General features: G+C 52.1%; 1 protein-coding gene across 3 annotated transcripts in view; it reads left to right on the top strand.

The window, feature by feature from the left end:
* MGMT (O-6-methylguanine-DNA methyltransferase) overlaps window positions 1-21,495 on the top strand; it is a 318,837-nt gene that overhangs the window by 256,862 nt on the left and 40,480 nt on the right. For all 3 annotated transcript variants that reach the window (XM_058298135.2, XM_058298137.1, XM_058298136.2), the window contains one exon: window positions 9,614-9,774. In XM_058298135.2, the coding sequence (XP_058154118.1) occupies window positions 9,614-9,774 (161 nt within the window). The remainder of the gene's footprint in view (window positions 1-9,613; window positions 9,775-21,495) is intronic.

The following is a 21,495-nucleotide window of genomic DNA, read 5'->3' as shown; positions in this document are numbered from 1 at the left end:
ATTGACAGAACTGTAATAAATCTACTTCGCCAGCAATTTGATTGGGATTTTTTATTCCTCTTTTATGTTAGCTATTATTTCTTTTTAAACTCTTTTATTGCTAACGTATAAGTATTTTATTGATAAGAAGCTAAATTATACTGGGAAAGAGGAATGTACCTCTCAAGTGTGTGAAGCATTAAAAACCTTTGTTCCCTGCTTCCGTGGTGGAAAGCAAATACAACATAGACACAAGGCTATTTGAACTCTTTATTTGCCACATTTACAATATTAATAACAGCGTTTCTAGAAGTTGTCACATCAAGTAAAAGATCTTCATTCCAGGCTGTCTTTTGGGGCCAAATTGAGACTGGATGCATGCATTTAATAAATTGTAGTTTCAAGTAGTCATTTTTGTAAATAATTAGTTTCAGCGAAAGAATAAGTTAGCATATTGTATGCATCTAATGTTGCAAATGTACATACAGCAAACTTTGCTATTAATCAACAGTCAAGCACTGCAAGTGAGGTCTCATACATAATGAATTGTGCTTAACCCTCATGGGTTTCTTGATAGAAAAATAAAAGAAAACACAAGTGTAGTAAGCTTTTGAATAAAATTTAACTAGATTGCTCTGCATCCTGTAATTGTTTTGGAATCATGAGGGACCAGATAATTCGTCTATAGTTTTGGGGTGTTTTTATCTTCATCTGTCAAATAGTAGAGACTTTTAATGATATGCTAAAGTGTTGATAAAATGCAGTTTTCCTTTTAATGATTTGAACATTTAGGGGAGAAAGTAGATAGGACTTTTCAAGGCGTTCTAGTCTGCAAAGTATTCCATTTAAATTGTCTTTTGAAACAATTGTCAATTTTAAATTGTCCTTTATTATTGCTGATGTATTTTTAAGAATCAGTTATTTTTTGAAAGAAGAAAGAGTCTTTTTAGATCCTTTATTATATAGTTCTTTTCATGTGAAATTTAATGTGAAATTTCAATTCCCATATATGGGCAGGAGGAATTGAAATTACAGATTAAATTTTCTCTGTATTTTTGGTATTTTAAAATATATAGTAAATTCCTCTCTGGTCTTGTTTAGTTTCTGACACCCCCATTTTGAGGTTTTAGGAGGCCTAGTAAAAATTGGTATCCAACCTAAGCAACATACCCATGACCTCCCAGTAAGTAAATTGGGTTGAACCGAAATTCAGTTCCTCTTCCCTGCCAATCATTGACCTTGGGACCCAAACCATTATGATGGGATCATAAATCTGAATTCTTTGGGGAGGTGGGGAGTTGGGGGTGGAGGGCGGAAAGGCAAGGAGCGGCATCTATGCCATCTCTGTTACGAACCTCACAGAAACGCTTGGTAAAGATTGGCTGGCTGCCCCCATCTTGGGGTTTGCTTAAATACCGTCTCCTCCATGACGCCTCCCTGTTTCCCTGTCCAACCCAGAAGTGCTGCTGCCCTCATTACCTATTTCCTGTTCCGTGTGATAGATTGCATTACTGAAAGCAGTGCTAAAACCAAACTTTTGAAAGCTAGTCAGTAAACTCATCTGTTATGAATGGTGGGAGCACTCCTCCCAGAGAGCGGAAGAAAAATGCATTTGTTAATTATACCTTTCATTTTTATATCATCTTCATCATGTGTCTGATATCTCGTAGGTGTTTGCCGCTTTTCCTTTTGTCTCGCTGTTGAATACAGAACGCAGAATCATTGTGATGACAAGTGTCAGGGAGAACAGTGCACACACAGCCCCGCCCTCGCCTTCTTTAGCCACAGCTGCCACGGTGAGACCGTGCATCCCCCGTTTTGCTAAAACAGTTCTGGAATGCACAGATAGTTACAGACTTTCACACCAACTTGGTGACTTGCCCACAGGGCTGCTGGCCGCCAGGGCCACAAGGCAGTCACTTGAGCTGCTCCTTTGTCTGCTTTCTCTGGGGGCATCTGTGAAGCATTAGGTCCTTCCGACGGCAAAAGCAGAGTCGCTGATCCGGCCTGTGCCTCCATCGTCCCTGCCTGCCCAGGCAGACTGTGAGCTCCTGAGGGCAGGGACTGCCTGAGTCAACGTTTTTACCAGTGAGCCCTGGACATGGTGTGTCCTCACAAATGCTTGTTGAAAAAAATAGAGTTTAAAAGCTTATTCCACCTTCTCATTAAAAAAATATCTTCGCTGATAGCGAATTTCATTAGTTCATTTCTTAACTTCAGTGTTACCTCTGGAAGAAAAACTTCTGAACTTCAGCAAGAAGATGTAATTAAAGGCAGGACAAATGCATAAAACAAAAGGATCCAACAGCCTTCATTGAAAAAACAAAATAAACAATCATCAAATTTATATGGAAGAGTAAGAGGCCCAGAATAGCCAAAACTATCTTGAAAAAGAAGAACAAAGTTGGAGGATTCCCACTTCCTAATTTTAAAACTGATTACAAAGCTACACTAATCAAAACAGCATGGTACTCCAACAAAGCCAGATATATAGAGCAATGGGATTGAATTGAGAGTTAAGAAATAAATCTTCATATCTATGGTCAGTTGAGTTTCTACAATGGTGCCAAGTCCACTCAGTGGGGAAAGAGTCAATGGTGCTGGGAAAATCGGATCTCCATACACAAAAAGAATTCATGTAGACCCCTGTCTCACACCATATACAAAAACCCACTCAAAATGGAGCAAATTTCTAAATATAAGAAGCAAAATAATGAAAACTCCTAGAAGAAACTCTAGGGAAGCATCTTCAGGACCTCATGTTAGGCAATGGCTTCTTAGACTTCACACCAAAAGCTTAAGCAAGAAATGAAAAAATAGATGAATGGGACTTCATCAAAATTAAAAATGTGTGTGCATCGAAGGACTTTCATCATGAAAGGAAAAAGACAGCCTGCAGAATGGGAGAAGATATTTGGAAACCACATATCCAGTAATGATTTAATACCCAGAATATATAAAGAAATCCTACAACTCAACAAAAAGACAAGCAAACCCAATTAAAAGACGGACACATGACTGGAATGGACGTTTCTCCAAGGAAGATTCACAAACGGCCAGAAAAACATGAAAAGATGTTCAACATCATTAGCCATTAGAGTATTGCAAATCAAAACTGCAATGAGATGCCACTTTATACCCACTAAAATGACTGCTATTAAAAAAATGGAAAACAACCAAGTGTTGACAAAGATATGGAGAAATGGGAATACTCATTCATTTTTGGTGGGAATGTGAAAGAATGCAGCCTCTGTGGAAAAGAGTTTGGTGATTCCTTAGAAAGTTAAGTATAAAATCACCATGTGACACAGCAGTCGCATTTCTAGGAGTATACCCGAAAGAATTCAAAGCAGGGACTGGAACAGTTGTTTGCACACCACTGTTCCTAGTGGCATTTTTCACAGTTGCCAAAAGATGGAAGCAACCCAAGTGTCCATCAACTGATAAATGGATAAAGTATGGTGTATACGTACAATGGTGTATTTTTCAGTTGTAAGAAGAAATGAAGTTCTGATATATGTGACAATGTTGATTCAGCCTTGAAGGCATCATGTTGAGTGAAATAAGCCGGGCACAAAAGGATTAGAATAAGCAAACTCTTTGTGTCAGAAAGTAAAATACATGTTGCTCGGGGCTAGGGTAGCAGTAAGGAATGGGAAGTTGCTGGTTGGAGTGATGAGAACTTTCGGGAATTGATGGTGGTGATGGTGGCACAACATTGTGAATGTAATTAAGACCACAGAGCTATGTATTTGAATGTGGTTTAAGGGGGAAATCTTAGGTTGTATATGTTAGTAGGATAAAAATTATTTTAAAAGACTATACAACAAAAACAGTGAACGCTAATGTAAATTGTGGACCATTTTTAATGGCATAATGACAAAGGTAATATTTCATCAGTTGTAACAAAGGCACCACACTAAAACAAATGTTAATAATAAGGAAAATTGGGGGGGTGGAGACATTATATGGGAACTCCGTCTTTTCTACAGAGATTTTTTTGTAAACTACAACTTCTCTAAAAAAATGTTTAAGTACACAAGCACAGGAAAACTTGGGCACAATTGTGCGTTACCCTTGGAATTTTGCCGTTAGCCGTGGAGTTACCCACGGCCTCTGCCGTGTCCCTCTGTGAAGCCGTTCTCTCTCCCCGAGCCTGGAGGCCGCGGCCGCCCTCCCCACCAGTCGGGAAGCCGGAGGAGGCTCCGCGCAGGCCTCGGAGCTGGGGAGCGCTCCTCCTCCCTGGGGTGCCTGAAGCTGTGCGGAGCTCTGGGCCTGCGGCCCCTCACAGTGTCCCCAGCGCGTCCTCCCGCGCACACGGGCCCCTCTCCCCACCTGGCTAAGGGGCACGTCCTGCCCCAGCTCCCTCCAGACCCCAGATCACCTCCCGGCGGCCCCCATGCCCTCGGTCCACACGCCCAGGCCTTCGTCCTGAGGGGAGAGGCTGGAACTGGCTGGGGTGGCTGGGTGGGGGGAGCCCGGGTGCAGCCCCCGCCCTCACCAGGCCCTCGTGGGTGGCCCTCGTTGCTACTCAGATGCACGTTGTTTATAAAAGACCTCCGGACTCTTTTCCCCTGTCAAATGGAGTCTGGCCCAGTCCCTCACATTTTAACGTCTCTGGGCGCTAGAGCTCATCTGGAAATGAGGCTGTGGGTGATTCCATACCCAGGCGCGTCCCAGGCACCCCCACACCTTGCACCCCCCCGTCCTGCCCTGCTGCCTGGGGTGTAGAGCTCAGCCCAGGAGGGGCTGGAAACGCTCCAGGGACGCCCGAGGCACTGCCCCCTTGGGCCCGACGCACGCCATGACCTGCCGAGGGTCACCCTGAGCCCGGCATGCCCCCCCCACCCCCGGGGGCAGCCCGCGGCGCCGTCCATCGAGCGCTGGCCTCGCGCAGTGGCAGGGAGCCTGCCCTCCCGCGCCAGGCGGCCCGCGCGGCACGCTGAGTGCAGGGGCTGCCTTCCAGGGCCCGCCTCGAGGCCACCAGGCCCGGCGAACGGCAGCCTGCACGCGGCACGGACGCCCATCAACCTTTAACTTAAACTTGGCCGCGGCGTCCTGTCCTTCCGATTCCCCGGGCGTCACCCTCCTGCTAATCCCAGCGCCTGACACGTGCGCGCCCTGCCTAGTCTGCCTGGTGGGGTCCCCCGTCGGTACCCCGGGGGCGGTGTCCCCACTGCCTCGTTAAACCCTCACTGTAGAGGCGACCCAGCAGCGCCATGGTCACTTGTCTGTGCCCAAAGCCTGCCGGCAGCGGGAAAGGCTGGACTTGGCAGCAGGCGTTTGGCCGGGGCGGTGGGTGGGCCGCTGGGCTCTCAGGGAAGCCCAGGGGAGGATCGCGAGGAGCCTGGGCAGGGAGGGGGCCGCTGATGCCTGGGGCTCCGGGGGCGCCCCCAGTAACTCCCCCACGATAAGGACGGCTGTCGGGCCGCGGCCACACCACGGCTATTTCAGGGACGAGTAAAGCAAGTTGGAGGAGAGGGCAGGGCAGGAGAATAAATTTCATTTTATTGTAGAAATGGAAATTTGTGTCATGGCTTTAAAAATCTGGTTTTATGTGTGTGTTTAATGCCATTCATTTTAAATGTGGGATCATAAATCCTTGCTTCGGAATCAAAGCTGTTTAATTATATTTCACCCATGAATAGTTATCTAATGCCAATAGAGAAAGAGTTAAAAAAAAAAAGGAGAACTGCAGAGTAAATCAGAGGTTGAGATCTTTAGCACAAGCATAAAAAATCAATTTAAGATGAATTTTACTACTATAAAAATTCTTCAAATATCCTTTTAAGAGTGGGAAATGCTAGGAAACACAGATCACATTTCAAGTCCCTTCGCAAGGCGGAGGACAAGGGGCCTGGAGTCGGCCGTGCCTGGAAGGGCTGGGACAGACCACGTCGCTCGGAGGCCTCTAGAATGGTAAGAGCTACTGTCCACGAGAAGCGGGCCCCTGGCGGCGCAGAAGCCCCTGCCTCGGTCGCGACGCCATCTCCAGAGCCCAGGCAGCCCTTGCAGGGCGCACCTGCCTTTGGCTGGCCCTTCCCGGCCAGCGTTCCTAACCGTCTGTGTTTGGCAGGAAAGGTCCGCTGAGCCCGGGCTGCCACCCATCCTCCTCCACGGCGGTTTGGTCTGGGCGTCCTGCGCCCGCCCCTGCCGCTCGCGTTGTCTGGAGGGAAACCCCCCTTGAGTTGCAGAATGGCTTTGGGTAGAGCCACGGACGTTAGAGCCCCGTCCTCTGTGAGCAGGTGTTGGTTCAGAGCGCCGCCTGCAAAGGGCCACCCAGGCCGAGGCCACCCGCTGGCCGCTGAGGCTCTGCCTCGCGCACCAAGGAGAGGCTCCGGCTTGGGCCTTGGAGCGCGTCACCCTTCTCTTCGGATCAGGAGGGCAAAGCACGTTGAGTATCGTCAGCACCCCGTTGGTCCCGTTAGGAACAGAGCCAGCATAGGGTGACGGAGAGTGTTCCTCCGGGATGGAAGAAGACTCCAGCCCCGGGGTACAGAGCGGGGTCCCCGGCCCTGTGAGTTCCCAAGCGCTGGGACTGAGCGGGAGGCGGCACCTTGGAGCAGCCCTGTGCCAGCCCATCGGGGATGGTCGGCAGGACCGCCCGCTGGCCGCCCCGCGGGGGGATGCCTGGCTCGGGCTCTTCAGTCCTGACTGTCTGTGTCTGCCTGGCCTGCTTGGTGGCAGTTTCTTCTTTTTCCACTCGTTCCCTGTTGCTTCCTTAAGGCACTGGTGTGTGCTGGGAGCCTTCTGGGGCTGGCGCTCCTGGCCCGTGGTGAGCAGTCAGAAGGGAGCCTGGCATTCCCCGTCCAGGCAAAGTTAGATCTGGAAAACTCCGAGGGCCTTGATGGGACTCCCCAGCCCCAAAATGCTGTTTCTGAAACTTAGACTCACCTAGAATGTTTGCAGACCCTGCTCAGAGGTCTTCCGTGGCACCCCCACTTGCAGGGTGAAGTACATGTTTCTCGAGCTGCAAGAATCTCATGGCACTTGATTTTTACCACTCTCTCCATCCCCAGGTGACACAGCTCTACATAAAAATAACCAAGAAGTGCCCTCCCTTCTCAGCATCACTCTGTTAGTTTGTCAGTGGTACCTCCCCATTTCATACAGGGCAGACATGGGAAGGCTGCGTCGTTCCCCATGGCTGACCGTGAGATGGCCGGTGCCCGTGGCCTGTGGGCCTGCGAGTCTGCTCTAGGGAAGAAATAGAACGTGGTGGCATTTATCCACACACAAGCTCTAGAACCTCCGCAGCCCCCTGGCTTGCCACTTTTTGTTTCTTTTATACTAAAGATGTGACTATCCTAGGTAGAATGAATAAGACCTGTACTTTCTACACCGAGGTAGAACAAGTGGTGGAGTACTACTTATTCCCTCTGTGCATTTTAAGTCTAAATGACTTGTATCACCTCTAGCACGAGCCCAGATGCACGAGGGGCTGTGTTTGTTTCACGGGGAGCTGTGCGTGCTCTGCACTTCGGTTTCCTTCCTTTCTGCTGCAGCCCAGAAGGCAGTGGGTCTCTCTAACTCTAAAGACGCCATGGGTTCTGTGCCCCTCTTGCCGCCTGTGATTTTTTTTTTTCCATGTATTTGGATCTCTGCTCTTTTTTTTTTTTTTTTCCATGTATTTGGATCTCTGCTCTTTTTTTTTTTAATTATTTATTTATTTTTTTAAAGTTACATTAAAAAAATATGAGGTCCCATTCAACCCCCCCGCCCCCACCCCCCACTCCCCCCACAGCAACACTCTCTCCCATCATTGTGACACATCCATTGCACCTGGTAAGTACATCTCTGAGCATCACTGCACCCCTAGTCAATGGTCCACATCATAGCCCACACTCTCCCATGTTCCATCCAGTGGGCCCTGGGGGGATCTACAATGTCCCGTAATTGTCCATGAAGCACTATCCAGGACAACTCCTCATCCCGAAAACGCCTCCACATCTCATCTCTTCCTCCCATTCCCCAAACCCAGCTGCCACCATGGCTACCCTTCCCACACCCATTCCACATTGTCTCTGTGGACATTGAATTGGTTGTGTCCATTGCACATCTATGTCAAGTGGGGGCTTAGATTCCACATGGATACTAGATGCACTCCTCCTGCTTTCAGTTGTAGACACTCTAGGCTCCATGGTGTAGGAGCTGAAGCCGCCTATGATTTTGACGCCTCTCAGACCTGTGCAAGTTTGGTTTTTATCTCCCAAGAGAAGGGAGGCTCCTTGCTCTAGAGGTCACTTGAGGTCTTGGTGTGAACATGGTGTTTTAAGACGTCACAACCACATCTTCTTTTCCAATGCAACCTCACGCGCTCATCTAAACTGGACTGGCCACCCTCTGCTCCAGGACTGCGTTCCCCGGACGCCTGCTGTGGGGGCAGCCACCATCCCCCACGCCCAGACCAGGACCGAGAGCCACCGGGCCATCCATGCCCTTGGCCCGTGTCGTGGAGACCGAGGGCCACGCGTGCTCGGGCTTCCCCTTTCCAGCGTCCTCACTGTGCAGCCCTGCTCAGGGGCAACTGCAGGCTCTGCCAGACTCTGCTCAGGACCACCCTGTAATCTCGCCGTGGGACCCCCTAATCTCTTAAAGGTCCACCTGTGTGTGGATGCCAGCCCACTTAGAGACCCGCCACGCACAGCCCTTGGCCACCACGCCGCGGCCCGGCCTCCCCCGCCACTGACATTGTAAGGGTCACCCCTTTGGGTCTTGGCTCACAGCCCCGCCAGTCAGATGCCCCCCTCCGTGGAGCCTCACCTGGTCCCACACCCCACAGGTATGCTGAAGGCAGGGAAAGAAAGTCGTCAGAGAAATGAGCCCTAGCACCTGCTCCACACGTGGGCGTGCAGCTCCAGCCTAGAGCCCAGGGTGGCGCAAGTGGCGCGGAGAGCCCGGGCAGGGACAGGAGCTCAGTGGAGGGCTGCGCCAGGGAAGGGCCCCAAGGAAGGGCAGCTCCGGCAGCACAGAAGGCAGCACCCCACGCCCAGGGATCCGGGGTGCAGCCTGGAGCTACGCTAACAGGTGTGCTGAAAGTTGTCAAGGTGCCGAAAGGAGAAAGTGATAGGGACCCCCGGGCAGATGTGAGAAGGACCCAGAGAGAAATGCCGGGCGCGGACGTGGGAGGCACGGCCGGGGGTGGATCCGCGGACCAGTCGCCCTGGTAGCGAGGCTCGGCCGGCGCCCAGAAGCAGCGCGGTGGGCGCAGGGCTGGGAGCGTCTGTCGGCGTTGAAATCGGGCGTGGGGCATGTGCAGGCCGTTGAATTGCCTTGATAGTTATTTCTGGGAAATGTGTTTGATAAGGAATACCTGCCAGTTTTGCAAGTCAAAAGAGATGCAAGCAGTCCGTGGGCGAGCTGGAGAAGGGGAGCAGCTGCCCCCCCCAGCTGATCTGTGCCCCCCGTTGTGCTCACCCACCACGCGTCCCTGGAGGGCCCGCAGAGGAGACGTGCTTTCCTAGGAATCCTCCTCTCCCGGAGGAAGCCTGGGTCCCTCGTCCACACGTCAGTCCAGCATTCCACGCTGCGCAGCTCGTGGAAGCGGCCGTCGCATCGTCCCGCCCGCGGCGCCTCCTGCCTGCCCTTGAAACGCGGCGCCTTGGCTTGATTCGCCCTCTTATTACTTCTGCAGCCCCGGCGAGCCTCCAGCCCCTCCTGAGGATCTCCGCGGCCCAGGGAAAGTGCCGGAGCCCCTGACCCAGTGTGCGTCCTGGCTGGAGGCCTATTTCCACGAGCCCGCGGGGATCGACGCGCTCCCCCTGCCCGCCATGCACCACCCCGTTTTCCAGCAAGGTCGGTAACTGAGCAGCGCCGCGGGGCTCCGCTCGGGGGTTTGCCTGATTCGCTATCGCTTACATCACAGCTCATTTTATTGACATACCCACTTGGTGTTTTTACTTCATCTCAGCTGAGCCGGCGTGCTGGCCCGAGCTGGAGGGACAGCCAGCCCGTCCGCATGGCCGTGTTAGTTTTGGCACACAGTCGCATAATTCTTGGCAAAGACAATAAAAATGATGCATGCAGATCGACTCTTGACTCTCAGGGGCTGAAAGGTTTAAATAGGAGCACATCTGAATGGCAGTAAATTTTTCAATAAGCTTATTGTTCACTTAAACTGTTTGCCAACAACACAGAGAATGAGGCTTGGAAATGGACAATTAGCCACTTCCGTAAATGCCGCTGATGACAGTTGCATTTTGTCAGGAGCAGGACTGTGTCATTATAGAGAAGTTTTAGGTTCAATTTCTCAAACGTGCTGCTTAGGTATTGTATTCTTAACAAATGAATGGAGCACCTGTTGCCTAAATGTAGGATACTCGAGGCACTTAGAGCCTGCGACTGCCTGAAAACGTTTTCCCAGGCTTATTTCTTTTTAAACTTTTGTTTGGACCTACTCAATATGGAAACATGTTATGGCAACTAAAAGCATTCCAGACATATTCCAGTAGTTTATTTTGCATCGTTATCCTTTTCATAAGCAAACATTTTATTATATATGGGGTTTGTATTTACACACACATCCCTGTATTTATATACATATATACACAGGAATGTGTATATAAATTATGTATATGGATGTATATGTATATTTGTGCAGGTCTATATAAATGTAAGCCAATAAATATATATGAATGTATATACTTATACACTTAAGGGGAAAATTGTCCTAAAATTTAAATAAGGTAAACGTAAAGCAAACTTGAACTTCAAGTTTCAATGTTCTAAATAATAAGTGTTCCCATTTCTGCTACAATTTTAAGAAAAAACAAACTTGAAAATGGAGTAGAGTTTTGGGGGGAAGGAACCCTGCCTTCACTCATAGGCCGGATGGGGGAGCAGAAAGAAGCTCGAGCACTTTTTGTGCCTAATGAGCTCAGGGAGTACAGCGGGAGGACGCGGTGCCTGCTGGTCCCTCTCCTCCTACAGAACTGGCTCCACAAGTGGTTCTCAGCGGGGCCCTAGAATCTCTGAAGCGGTCCCCAGGACAGGATCTGGGGAGCTGGGGTGTGTCCTGCAAGACGCCCCAGACCTGCCCAAGAAGCTCTGTCTTGCAGTCAGCGAGTAGGGGCGTGGCGTGGGCCCATGCTCCAGCCTGCCTCATTGCCTACCTGCCCCCCGGGGCCTCTCCCCTGCCCCCAGGGGCCTCTCGCCTGCCCCAGGGGCCTCTCGCCTGCCCCAAGGGCCTCTCACCTGCCCCAGGGTCCTCTCGCCTGCCCCCGGGGGCCTCCCGCCTGCCCCAGGGGCCTCAGGGGCCTCTCGCCTGCCCCAGGGTCCTCTCGCCTGCCCCCGGGGGCCTCCCGCCTGCCCCAGGGGCCTCAGGGGCCTCTCACCTGCCCCAGGGGCCTCTCACCTGCCCCCAGGGGCCTCTCGCCTGCCCCAGGGACCTCTCACCTGTCCCCAGGGGCCTCTCGCCTGCCCTAGGGGCCTCTCGCCTGTCCCCAGGGGCCTCTCACCTGCCCCCAGGGGCCTCCCGCCTGCCCCCGGGGGCCTCCCGCCTGCCCTAGGGGCCTCAGGGGCCTCTCACCTGTCCCCAGGGGCCTCTCACCTGTCCCCAGGGGCCTCCCGCCTGCCCCCAGGGGCCTCTCGCCTGCCCCCGGAGGGCCTCCGGCCTGCCCCAGAGGCCTCTCACCTGCCCCAGGGGCCTCCTGCCTGCCCCCAGGTGCCTCTCGCCTGCCTCCGGTGCCTCTCGCCTGCCTCCGGTGCCTCTCGCCTGCCCCGGGTGCCTCCCGCCTGCCCCCGGTGCCTCTTGCCTGCCCCCAGGGGCCTCTCGCCTGCCCGCAAGGAGACTGGCTGGAGTGGGACCTGCTGCGTGTCGGGTACCTGCTCTGCTGGCCCATGGTGTAACCTGGTGTTTCATTGTCAAAGTCGGGGCTCTCCTCCTGCTGGATCCTGGGGATCCCCACCGTGGCCACAGGAGCGAGAAGTCAGCAGCGCCAAGCAGGCCTTCTTTCTCTGAGCCGCCAAATCAGTGTCAGGATGGAATTGGCTTTAGAACCAGGCATGGAGCATCTCTTTCATCCAGTGGGTCTGAATTTGTTAAACTCCTGGGCTCTCCCTAAGGTGTGTTATGTAGCCCTAGGGGACCATGTAGGGAAAACAGTTGCCAGAAGAGCACGTGCGCTCGGCGAGGCCCTCGAGCCCCTGCTGCAGAGCTCGGCCCCACCGGCCAGTCACAGAGGCCCAAGAGCAGCGTCCCTTGTGCAGGCCAGGAGAGCTGCCGCTGCCGAGACGCAGCAACCAAGAGGGAGTGACCTCAGGAACGTCCAGTCATGCCCCCGCGCCCCCGGAGGCTGTCACTGGCCCAGGCAGAACTTTGCCTGCGCTCTGCCCACCAGCACGGGCTTTGCTGGCCTAGACCGGGTCGGTGTCCAGCAGAGAGAGGGACCCACTGGCCTTGGGTGCTCAGCCCTGTCCCAGCTCTCAGACGGCGGGCTCTGGGCCCCAACCAGCTGGCCCAGGGTCAGCCACGGCAGCCGTGAGGAGCCCCGGGGCTGAGGGCAGAAGGCCGTCCACAGCCCACACTGCCAGCCCCTGCTGGACAAGGCTCCGGGGTGGGGGGCGGCCCCCCGAGCTCCTGGCACCCCAGAAGCTCTGAGCCCCATTCGTAGGGTGCCCGGCCCCCGCGGCCTCCTCCTGGGCTGACAGCACTGCTACAGGAGCAGGGGTTCCACACCTTAGCTGTGCGGAGCTGGCTTTTTATTCTAGCTCGGTTATTTACTCCTAGGCAGGGGCCAGGTGTGCCCACCCACAAGGAGGTGGTGGATGGTAGTAATGAAACGGCTGGCTCCCTCCCCAGATGTGAGTGTACCCCTCAGCTCTGTCTTGTAGTGTCAGGGAAAGAAATGGTGCTTTGGGAAAGTTCCACACAAGGAAAATTCTCTGACAGTCCAGAGCTCTCTGGAAGCTGTGGATTAATGTAAGGAAATTAGCCTTCCTTGCAAACTGAAAGAAATGTTTTCATTTAACGTACTCTGTATATCATAGTTTTGTCATTTCTTCCTAAGATTTAGACTAGGTCTATCTTCATTAACTTAAAATTTGTCATAATTACGGTCATCCCTGCCCTTGAGTTCAGCACGTTTGCCTCTCCTTCTCAGAACCCTGGCTTGTAGAAACTCCAGCCTCTGCACCCAGGTCCCCACCGTCTCCCCAGACTGAGCCAGAGGGTCCCCCCGGAAGCCCCCGTGTTGCAGGTGCCTCTGCCGCTAAGCACTGCGTGGTGGATGGGCTGTTTTGAGTTCCTTATTGTTTTTAGGGTTAGTTGCAAAATCACGTATTATGTCAAATTGATGAGATTGCCATTTCTTTGGGTTAAAACTTCCTAAATGCCTGAAGTTTCATGTGGTTCAACTACTTACCTTAGATGAATTTCTGAAGTTGGCATAATAGCGAGTTAATTCTCTGGGTATTCACACGAAGAGTCAGTCCAGCTGCTCTCCTGGCAGGCCCTGCCCTGCTGGGGCCGCCCGTCCCCTGGGCCTGGCCAGGTGGGGTTTCCTGCAGGGAAGAGGCCGATGGCAGCTCCTGGAAGTGCAGGCTGCCAAGTGAGGAAGAAGTTAATGAAAGGTGAGCAGGTGAGAAAAATGTGTTCTGATTTCTCATCAGACTGTTGTGTTAGGGCATTTTCTGGGGGGGAAAAAAAAAAAGTTGTGAATTTTTATTTTCTATTCTGGTTTATGAAAAGCATCAACAGAATCATTTCCTGGCTATGCCATAGCCCGGGTGGAGCAGTCTCGTAGCCCCGTGGAGCATTTTTAGGGAGCTTGTGTCATCCTATCACCCTCTTGAGGAGGTCAGTTTTATTTATTCTGAAGTCATTTTTCCCCAAGAAATATTTATTTAATGGAGCCACTGTGCTTGAAGTAAATCTTGTGCTAATGTTTCTTTCATTGTGAAATACCATTCAAGCTCCTTTTCTGTGAATGCTCTGTAGCTTCCTAGCACATGCTTTTACATGTTTTAGCTTCTTTCTACAACACGCGTGCTCAAGGAACCTTGCAGGGACTTGGGAAAAGCCAGGAGAAGGCTTATCGTCTCGCTTGCCAAAAGCGGTTTCTACCGGTGAGCTCACGAAATGCAGACCTGTCGGAAACTAAGCCCGCCTTCAGGTACCAGGTGTGTGCCTGTCTGTGTCGGTGCCCCCGCCTACGACGCCCCCCGGAACGTGCTGCTGGCAGCGCAGGCGTTCCCGGGCAGGGCGCAGACATGCTGGGACCTTTCGGCTTCTCCCGCCACATTCTGGAAGCTTCCTCAGGAAGAGGTGCCTGGCCGTGTGCTGTGGACCCCGCCTGCGGCGGCCCCTGTGCCGGCGGGACCATGGCGGTCCGTCTGTGCCATCTCACACATGAGCGTTTTTAAGACGAGCTCTTCGTTTTCTTTTTAAAGTGACTGCAATGTTCTTTTCAAATGAAATATTTAACACATTAATAATTCCTTCGTCACAGCTATTAGCTTATAGCTATGAAATCCAGGCGCATGACAGCAGTTAAATCTGCATTTTTCAAACCTGCCAGCGAGAGGTAAGTTTTCCATTCCAGAGCCTCAAAAAGGATTCATAATCTCACATTTGTATATCTCATTTGGCTCTCATTTCAAAAGGGCCGCTGATGAAAACCCTGCCAGAGGCTTCCCGGAAAGCTCTGCTTCCGTGTGAATTCATTGATTTCCCCACTGGGTCCCGACGAGGGCGGCCCTGCGTGCCGTGCGCCTCCCTGGGAGGGGCACACACGTCGGCAGACACGCCCTTCCACTCAGAGGTCCAGCGCCGGGCACCCAGGGGGCTCGGCAGGAGCGGGGCGGCCTTCTGCTACCCACAGCTTCGCCCAGGACTCTGCCAGCCTGCCCGGCAGCATGCCCCCCCGCCCCTCACCCAGTGCACCCTGCCACACGCAGCCGGAGGATCTCCCAGGGAGAAGGACCCCAGCCTTTTCCTAGGAACGGCCGAAAGCCCTCTGGGTATTCTTCAGATTTGCTCTGTGAACCCTAAATCCAACCTGAGATCGTCTGCGGCTGAGAGAGACTTCCTCTTCACTTCCCTCTAGACTCTTGGGAGGAGGTGAGCCGCGTGTTTGCGGGCAGTTTGTACTGATATTATTCCCTGATCTTAAAAAAAAAAAGACCTATTTAAAGGACGATAACGGCTAAAACAGGAGCCGCATTTACAGGTTCTGCTTGGTAGCGATCACTGTTCTCCCTTATTTTAAACGCAGGCTGATAAAAATCCTTGACCTCCCTGGGATGTTAGCTAGTGGAGCTGGAAGGTGTGGGAGCTTTCCCATGCCAGCCTATTGATTAGAACAAGCTAACAACTCTGCACTTAAATTAAGTGGGAAAGAACCGGCTGGTGAAAATGTAGTTCTTGAAGCCTCCTGCAGCTGAATGCCTTCGCAGGGACAGGAAGTCCAGAGCTGGGGCCGACGCTGGGAAGGAGGCCGAGAGCCCAGTCCCAAGGCGGGCGTGGGCAGGCCTCGTGCCCTCACCAGCGGCCGGCTCTGACCAGAACGGGAGACCGCGGCCAGGGACGGCCACTGTTTCCACTGAGGAGCGAGAAGCCCCACTAGTTCTCATGTTTTAGAACTCCAAAAGCAAAGGAGCAACTGGGAATGTTCACAAACAGACGCAGGGCGGGGTCCGTGAAAAGCAGCGAGCAGTGTGGGTTGGAGGCACAGAGGCGCCGCTGGCACTCTCAGGCTCACCCCCTGCCCCGCGGAGCCGGCCCCCGGAGGCCCGAGGACACGGGCTCGCGCCATCCATCGCGGGGCACGGTGTGCGGAGGAGCCCGCGCGGCTCTCTGGGGGCAATGGGCTCTGTTGGCCGAAGGCCAGCGGCGGTAGGCGCGCGGTCCTGTCCCACAGGACAGGGCACCTCCACCTCACTCTGTCACCCCTGTAGGTGGCCCCGGTCCACATTTGAATGTCTGCATCACTCCCCATCCCTCGGTGGAACAAAATGTGCAACTTTCTGGAATTCACAGCTCCAGGTTGAGGTCTTATCCAGTCAGTGGCCCGGCCTGGGCAGCCGAGAGAGTCGTTTCAGCCACACGTGCCCCCTGGCCCCCAGGGAGGGGACCCCTGCTGGCAGTGGCAGCCCCCTCAGCCGCGTGGACCTCTGGCCTGACAGGCCCCACTAGGGCATCTCAGCCAGCGCGCTGTTGGCTTTCCGCCGGTGACCATCCGTGGGCCAAAGAACCCGAGTTCACATCACATCCAGTCGCTGGTTCCTGTTTTGTTAGCAGTTTCTTGCCTGGGCATCATCATTAGTTCTCATTTATTCCTTTCCTTGTACTGTGCAAGCCACATCCTGGACTAGGAGAGAGTTTTTTAAGTTTCACCTTTGATTTATTTGATAACCAAGCAAACCACCTTTCCAAGGTGCACTTGTATCGCAGGCCCTTTACCTGGAAGTACCTGTATCAGAATTGTCTAGAGAGCTTTTTCATGGTAATACAACTGCAATTTATATACTACTTAGGCCTCCCCAAGGCACGTCAAAGCCTTAGGATGGGGGAGCAGGTGTAGGTCAGTGGTTGAGCACCTGCTTCCTATATACGAGGTGTCAGGTTCAATCTCCAGTATCTCCTAAAAAACAAACCAAAAAAAAAACCCACCTTAGGATGGGAATGTACATTTTTTAAAAATTCATCCTATTTGGAGAATTACAGTTCTAAAGGAGTTTGGGAAAGTGTATCTAGCCTCTGTGACGCATTTACCGTTCCTAATTTTAGCTATTTTGTTTGGGATGTAATTGGAGCATCTTTGAGGAGTGTCTTGCCATAGTTAACGTCCTGGACAGGTCCATCCTGCACACCTGTGTGTCTAACTGGTCTGGCACTTTGCACATAGCCAGGTGAGGCGATGGAGAGAGCCGGCGTGCTCCGTGCCAGCATCTGCTTTCTGGTCATCGGTATTCCAGGAAGGTGCCTCTGCGGGTCTCAAGGGCCTTCCTGTGCTGGTGGAGAGCCACCACAGCCCAGGGCACACCGGCTATCAAACCAGGGCCTTCGGGAAGCATGCGATCCTGGTGGCCACACGTGCTTTGCCCTTAAAATAGCCCAATGAACCTCGAGCATGGTAGCTACAGAGTAAGCAAGGAAAGTTCCATGAACTTGAAAGCCAGTCTTAATTATGCGCATCCAGTGAGAAAGCGCGCCTGCAGTGTCCTGAGCAGGGCAGCAGTGGACTGAGCCTGAGAGGGGCAAGCGGTCAGGGTTCTGCCTACGGAGAAATGCAAACTGTAGGACACATTCTTCAGTAATTTTTCATTTGAACTGAGCTTTAAGGCATAGGAATTTTCTAACAAGTATATGTTTTAAAGTAAAAAAAAAAAAAAAAACAGACTTTTTGCCTAAATGAGCTTTTTAAAATTTTCATTCCCATTGTAGCCATTAGATCAATGCGTACTGCTTCCAAGAGAATGTTTAAATTAATGTATTTTGTTGTCATAAAATGTAGTAAAGTCACATTCTGCAGGTAATGTTAGTGCATTTTGGTATCACTCTAGCAGTGATAAAGAGAATTATCTCCATTGCTGTGTTTATAGAGAAAATATTTTAATTAAAATATACCTAGAAGTAGACTACGTGTTTTGTTAACTGTGTAAGCACTGATATGAAGTTAATCATGGTAATGCTGAAAGACTACTCATTGTAGGAGCCCAAACTATAAACTATTACTTCTTAATTTAAGTGCTTTACCACTCATGATTTTCACCTGCAGCCCTTGTGTTCCAGTTGGCTCAGAACGCAAGGTTTACGAGCCCACGTCCTTCCTCAAGGCTGTGTCAGGATGGGGAACTCAGGCATTTACCGGGAGAGAGGTCACCTCTTGTTCATAGGCACAACCGTCAGCGCAGTGTACAAGACGTGGAAAGGGCAGGAGCTGCCGGATGGGCTCGTCTCCGGGGGCCGCTCCCCCGGCCACAGCGCCGGCTCTGGAGTGGCTGACGCCGCAGCACGCCACTCCTGAAGCAGCAGCCTAAAGAAGGAAGTAGGGGAAGGAAGCCCTGGTGGCCCTGCTGTCCTCGCTCACAGAGCTCAGCTGGAGGTCCGGCCTCTCGTGAAGCACGATGGCCGTGGGCAGCGTTCAGGGCCACGGTCCCAGCAGCGAGGCCTGCCCCGCGCCAGCCTATGGAGACATGGTGTCTCTGTTACTATGGCAACTACTTTTTCCTTTCCTGAATGCTGCCGTTGATTGGTGCACAAAACGCTTCTGACTGGTTCTTATGTGTGGGAGAGAACCCATTCCTAGATGAGCGCATCTGCTTTTTAAAAACAGCATGTTCCTTTCTCCACTGGGCCATACAGGTTTTTTCCCAAAAAAAACAGTACCATTTTCTTTCCAGGCTTTCCTTGGATGCTTTCACTAGGACTTAGCAATTGGACCTTAAAGACACAAGACCTTTTTTTGCTTGGCAAAGATATACCTTTCATCAGAGTAAATGCTTGTCCCTTCCTCTTCCCAGAAAAAAATACGCAAGAGCCAACATAAATGCCATTACCCCCCTTCTTTTTTCCAGGAATTGGGCGTTTGATGTTCAAGAGCAACTAATATTAAAGGCCATCTCTAGAAGGCTGTAGAAACTGCGCCTATTTATGACAAATGCAAAACAGCACAAATCTAGCTGAATATGATGGTGTCATTAGTTTGTGAATCGCATCCTTGAAAATAACTGTGGAGGAGCCAAATCGGTTTAAAAGAAGATAACAAAATGGTTTAAGCTACTTAGGTTGAATGCCAATTATATTTTAATATTCAACTGAGCATATTTTACTAAGAAAAAAGGCTGCGTTGACGCATGCATAACTCATTGGCAGCGTCGGCCAGCTGTGCCACTCCACTCTCCGAATCACTTTGTGCATTTTAGTAGCATGGTAATTTAGTAGAGAACTACCTGAGTGATGGCATTTTCAATGAGCAGGTAATCTACAGAGAATTTTTATATGGTTATGAGTTCTGTGCTTCAGCCCAGCAACACAAAAATACATCAAGACCAATTACAGTATCAACTTTCAGTGTGATACCCTTGCCACGCAAGTGCATGTATTTCTGCCCCAGGCATTTCAAATTGCATCTAATTTGAAATCTTTGGGGTTTTAATTAAATTTCAGAATATATGGAATTCTTCATTAGTACCTGCTCTGAATAGCAGATTATCTTTCTCTCAGTCTCTCGTTAAAGAAGGAGGCTCTGGTAAATAGCATGTTCAAGAACTGATCATTTGTGGGGCCTGGATATTGGACCAGAAATAGTGAAATGCAAAATAATATCAAAAAGATTATTAGTCCAGTGAGAGTCTCTTGATTTGTATTTTAATGGAATTTTACATTTCTCTTAATGATTTGCAAATTGTCCTCTGATTATAAGATGCATTAAGCTTTTCATTTTAATGGCAAAGACACAGCCATTAGCGGAATTTTTTCTGTCTTCTTTTGAGAGTGCTTCCCTGCAGCAGATAAATATTGAAACCATTAACACCTTTTGATGTACGTGATGGGCTGCATCTCGGACCACAAGGCCGGCTGGCCTCTGGGTGTTCTCACCTGCAGCGGGGGAGCCGTCTCTTCACCTGGGACAGTGAGCAGCAGTAAGGCCGTGTTTTCTTTCTAGAAAACGGGATTCATTTTGCAGATTTCACTGGGTAGTGTTGTTTATGTGTATCAAAGCTAATGCATTTAAATAGTATTAATGGCCCAATTTGTATTAATCAGTGCTCGTCTCAGCAGTGTTCGGTTGACGGTGACCATGTCCCCCGGCCTCCGTGGGGCTGGCCGGCAGGGAGAGCCGCAACATGTGCAGATTTCAGAAACCGAGTCCCGTCTTGCTACCCAAGGCTGCCCTTGTAAATCCACGCGCCATGGGAGGGAAACGCTGGGACGCTCTCTGGGGTGGCCAGGGGACCAGGGCTGGGGCACCTGGCTTTGGTTTGGCCTCTCAGGTAATGTCTTGGTTTCAAAGTCAGGCCTTCTGACTCCCTACAAAACATGCATACTTTACATGACCGCAGCTGCAAGGCAAAAAATGGCATGTTTGCTCTGTCTGCTAACTGCCTGGGGCATTTGGCTTTCACCCTCGGTACCACGAGGGTGAGAGAAGGCTCATGGGAGCAGAGCCTTCTGGAACCCAGCGGCCCTTGCGATCTTGTAGTTAGGAAACAGAGGCCAAGGCGTCGAGGAATGCGTCGCCGTGCTCAGGGCAGCAGCGGGGGATCTGGGGGAGCCCCCACACAAGGGCCTCCCATCTTTGAAGGCAGGATCTCACCTCGGCCCCACGGGCTGACCTGGGACAATCGCCGCTGCCTCCCCCACCTCCCGTTAGCTCCCAGCATCGCCTCGTTTGTGGGGCCGTTTGCTGGCCCCAGTCCACACGCCAGGACTTGGAAACCAGTCACCCGGAGAGTCACAAAATCCATTTTCTCCTGAAAATTCAGGTTCTAACTGTTTAGCTCTACAGTCATTTGCTACTTTTCTTTGAGACTTGAGTTGTGCAAAGCGGACTTGGGTGTCCGAATGGCTGCCATGCCTGAAATGTGAGCGCAGGGCAGGTGGCCCCGCCTCACCCCCATCTGCCCCCACCTACCTCTGCCTCACCCCTGCCTCCTCCCTGCCTCACCCCCCCACCTCCCCCTGCCTCGCCCCCGCCTCACCCTCCTGCCTCCCCCCTCCTCACCCACTTCCCCCCACCGCCCCCACCTCTCCCTGCCTTCCCCACCTTCCCCTGACTTCCCCCCACCTCCCCCCTCCCCAGGTCTCTTTTTTTTTTTTTTAAAGATTTATTTTTATTTATTTAATTCCCCTCCCCTCCCCCGGTTGTCTGTTTTCTGTGTCTTTTTGCTGCGTCTTGTTTCTTTGTCCGCTTCTGTTGTCGTCAGCAGCACGGGAAGTGTGGGCGGCGCCATTCCTCGGCAGGCTGCTCCCTCCTTCACGCTGGGTGGCTCTCCTTATGGGTGCACTCCTTGCGCGTGGGGCTTCCCTACGCAGGGGACACCCCTGCGTGGCACGGCACTCCTTGCGCGCATCAGCACTGCGCATGGGCCAGCTGCACACGGGTCAAGGAGGCCCGGGGCTTGAACCGCGGACCTCCCATGTGGTAGACGGACGCCCTAACCACTGGGCCAAGTCCGTTTCCTCCCCAGGTCTCTTATGCTCTGGTGCTGAGTGGGCGCTGAGGTGTCCCTTCACTTTTCGATGGTCTCCATCTGCGGATCTCCTTCGGTGAAACATGCGTTGTGAATTTGGGGTTTAGCCATTGGGGTGTCGGTTCCTGGAGAGAACCATGAAGGTGAGACAAGGCCCCTGCCGCGAGGCGCTGGCGGGAAGCCTGCTGCCCCGAGCCCCAGCTGCGGGTCTTCGTGAGGTGTGGCCGTGGCCGTCTGGTACCGTGAGCACATCACGGGCAGGAGCCGGGCTCAGCCGCCGGCCTAGGGGCTGTCCTTCCAAGCGTGCCTCTGGCTGTGCAGACCAGGAGGTGGGGGTGTGGGGACGGGCCACCGGTCAACTGCAGACCTGTGCTGGCAGGT

The sequence above is a fragment of the Dasypus novemcinctus genome, chromosome 6 (assembly GCF_030445035.2).
Source record: "Dasypus novemcinctus isolate mDasNov1 chromosome 6, mDasNov1.1.hap2, whole genome shotgun sequence".
NCBI lineage: Eukaryota > Metazoa > Chordata > Mammalia > Cingulata > Dasypodidae > Dasypus > Dasypus novemcinctus.
The sequence above is the reverse complement of the archived record's forward strand: the minus strand, read 5'-3'. Positions and strand labels throughout refer to the sequence as shown.